This window comes from Frankliniella occidentalis, unplaced genomic scaffold, assembly GCF_000697945.3.
Source record: "Frankliniella occidentalis isolate FOCC.00 unplaced genomic scaffold, Focc_3.1 Scaffold5738, whole genome shotgun sequence".
Classification (NCBI taxonomy): domain Eukaryota; kingdom Metazoa; phylum Arthropoda; class Insecta; order Thysanoptera; family Thripidae; genus Frankliniella; species Frankliniella occidentalis.
In genome coordinates, this window is record NW_026272775.1 from 1 (window position 1) to 2,048 (window position 2,048).

General features: G+C 55.5%; 1 protein-coding gene across 1 annotated transcript; it reads right to left on the bottom strand.

Annotated features, from left to right (window-relative positions):
* Positions 1-22: 22 nt before the first annotated feature.
* Positions 23-1,795, bottom strand: LOC113209004 (acyl-CoA synthetase short-chain family member 3, mitochondrial). Its single transcript, XM_052277106.1, has 7 exons — positions 1,676-1,795; positions 1,362-1,573; positions 1,049-1,277; positions 700-810; positions 551-623; positions 293-419; positions 23-219 (listed from the first exon to the last, which is right to left on the bottom strand). The coding sequence occupies exons 2-7, from the start codon at positions 1,540-1,542 to the stop codon at positions 53-55; spliced, it is 888 nt and encodes a 295-aa protein (XP_052133066.1). The 5' UTR covers positions 1,543-1,573; positions 1,676-1,795; the 3' UTR covers positions 23-52.
* Positions 1,796-2,048: the final 253 nt, after the last annotated feature.

A 2,048-nucleotide genomic window follows, 5' to 3' on the forward strand; every position in this document is an offset into this window, starting at 1 on the left:
AAAAGATTGATGAACAGCCCGACGGTTTTTTACTGTTGCGTGCACATTAAAACTATTTAACGCGAGCACCTACCGGAAATCTTGAGAAGTAGATGGACTTAAAGCGGTCGTCAGCCTTGTACAGCGTGCACACCGTGCCGGGCGGCATGGGCAGCTTCACGACGATCCTGCCGAGCTCCTGAGGCGACGCCTCCTCGCCGTCGGGCCGCAGCACCCGTACTGGAAACATTTACTTTTAGAATGCTCGCACTGGGCCTGAGCCGTGTCCACCACCTTCGGATCCTTCACTCACCGTCGTATCCTGGGAAGGGCATGCCAGCCGAGTATTTGGGAGGCTTGGTGCTGTGGTTGAGGCCTATGCAAGAGGCAGTGATGGCGTGGCCCGTCTCAGTCTGCCACCAGTGGTTGAGGATAGGAACCTGAAAGGAGAGGGCGATCATTGGTCTTAACTCGCTCAGGGGGGAAATTCACAAATCTAGTTATCTAGTTCTGATCCCTCTCCCCACGCAAAGACAAGGCCATTTGCTTTATGCCACATCCGCCAGCTTACTTTGAATACATTTTCCGCCCACTGGGCGGTCTCCTGGTCACAATGTTCACCGGCGACGAACACGTGTCTTAACCTGAAAGGATTTGAAAAGAAGATTAACTACTCTTCGCTTTAGCGATTGCGTTTCTGCCAAATGTATGGAAACTCACGATTTTGTCGAATATTTTTTTCCCAACTTCACCATGGGGTCCGCTCTCCTGATCAGTCTCATGGTGGTGGGGGCAGACAGGATGGCGTTCACTTGGTGCTCCTGGATTATTCTGACAAGGACAAGACATGATAAGACCATAGCCGGTAGGAATAGACCCTCAGGCAAGGGATCGTCCAGAACGTACGGGAGCCCGGCGCCTGCGCACCTCGTGGCTTTATATCCACCCCGCAGTACATGAATGCCTTTCAGGCAAGAAGTTGCCTGCCTACTAGGCGCTATGAGAGAGGCTAATCTTGGTAGGTTCGTAACGGACGTACTTTCTGGATGATCCCCATCCGGACTCTTACCTGAAGTACTGGCCCGCGTCCGGCGTCCGGTCAGGCTTGCCCTCGTACATGACCGAGGTAAGGCCCGCCAGCAGCGGCCCGTAGCAGATGTACGAGTGGCCCACCACCCACCCCATGTCCGAGGCCGTCCACCACACGTCGTTGTCCTTCATGCCGTAGATGGTGCGCATGGACCAGCACAGGGTGGCCAGGTGGCCGCCAGTCGGGCGCAGGATACCCTTGGGCTGAGCTGGAAGGGCCAGCGCGTTAGACAGGACAAGGATCGTGCGATCGTGGAGTTGTTCAGTCCGCAGGGATCAATCGTCTCTCCCACCTGTGGTGCCGGACGTGTACAGGATGTACAGGGGCCAGTTGGCCTCGACGGGGACGCACGGATGCGGCGCGGCGGCGGCCACCACGTCATCCCAGTCCAGGTCCAGGCCGGGGACCAGGTCGGCAATGTCTACATTGCGGCGCTGGAAGATGATACACTTCTTGGGCTTGGCCGCGGACATGGCGACGGCCTCGTTGAGGATGTCCTTGTACCTGTGACGGTGGATGAGTTAGGTTGGCCCAGGACGCTCCGATGCAAGAGAAAACCCGCCTACCAACCGCCTAGCCTACCTACTGTCCGTTCCGTCTACTTACTTTATTACCTTGTGGGGCTCCACGCCGCAACTCGCCCCGATGATGACCTTGGGCTCGGCGTGCTCGATGCGGGTGCACAGCTCCCTTGCAGCGAACCCTGCGGTGAAGCACGTCGGTCAGGGCGGGAGCCAGCAGGCGGGAGTGGCCGAGGCGGTTCCAGAGTGCACCCCCAAAAATGAGTTCATCGATCAAGTACATTGTAACTGATACCTGATTTTCGAAGTACGCATACCTTGATCCAAGCGGTATGTACATTTTAAAAAATCAAGAATCAAGTAGTGTACTTAATCCAAGAACTCATTTTCTGGTGCACTGGAAACGCAAGTGTGTGAATGTCACTCACTTGCAGGTGTGTGAATATCCATTATTCGTT

Coding starts and splice junctions, on each gene's coding strand:
- LOC113209004 (XM_052277106.1), bottom strand. CDS start 1,542: ATGTCCGCGGCCAAGCCCAAGAAGTGTATCATCTTCCAGCGCCGCAAT. Junction 624..699: donor AAAAAATATTCGACAAAATC/GTGAGTTTCCAT, acceptor AAATCCTTTCAG/GTTAAGACACGTGTTCGTCG. Junction 420..550: donor GGGCGGAAAATGTATTCAAA/GTAAGCTGGCGG, acceptor CTCTCCTTTCAG/GTTCCTATCCTCAACCACTG.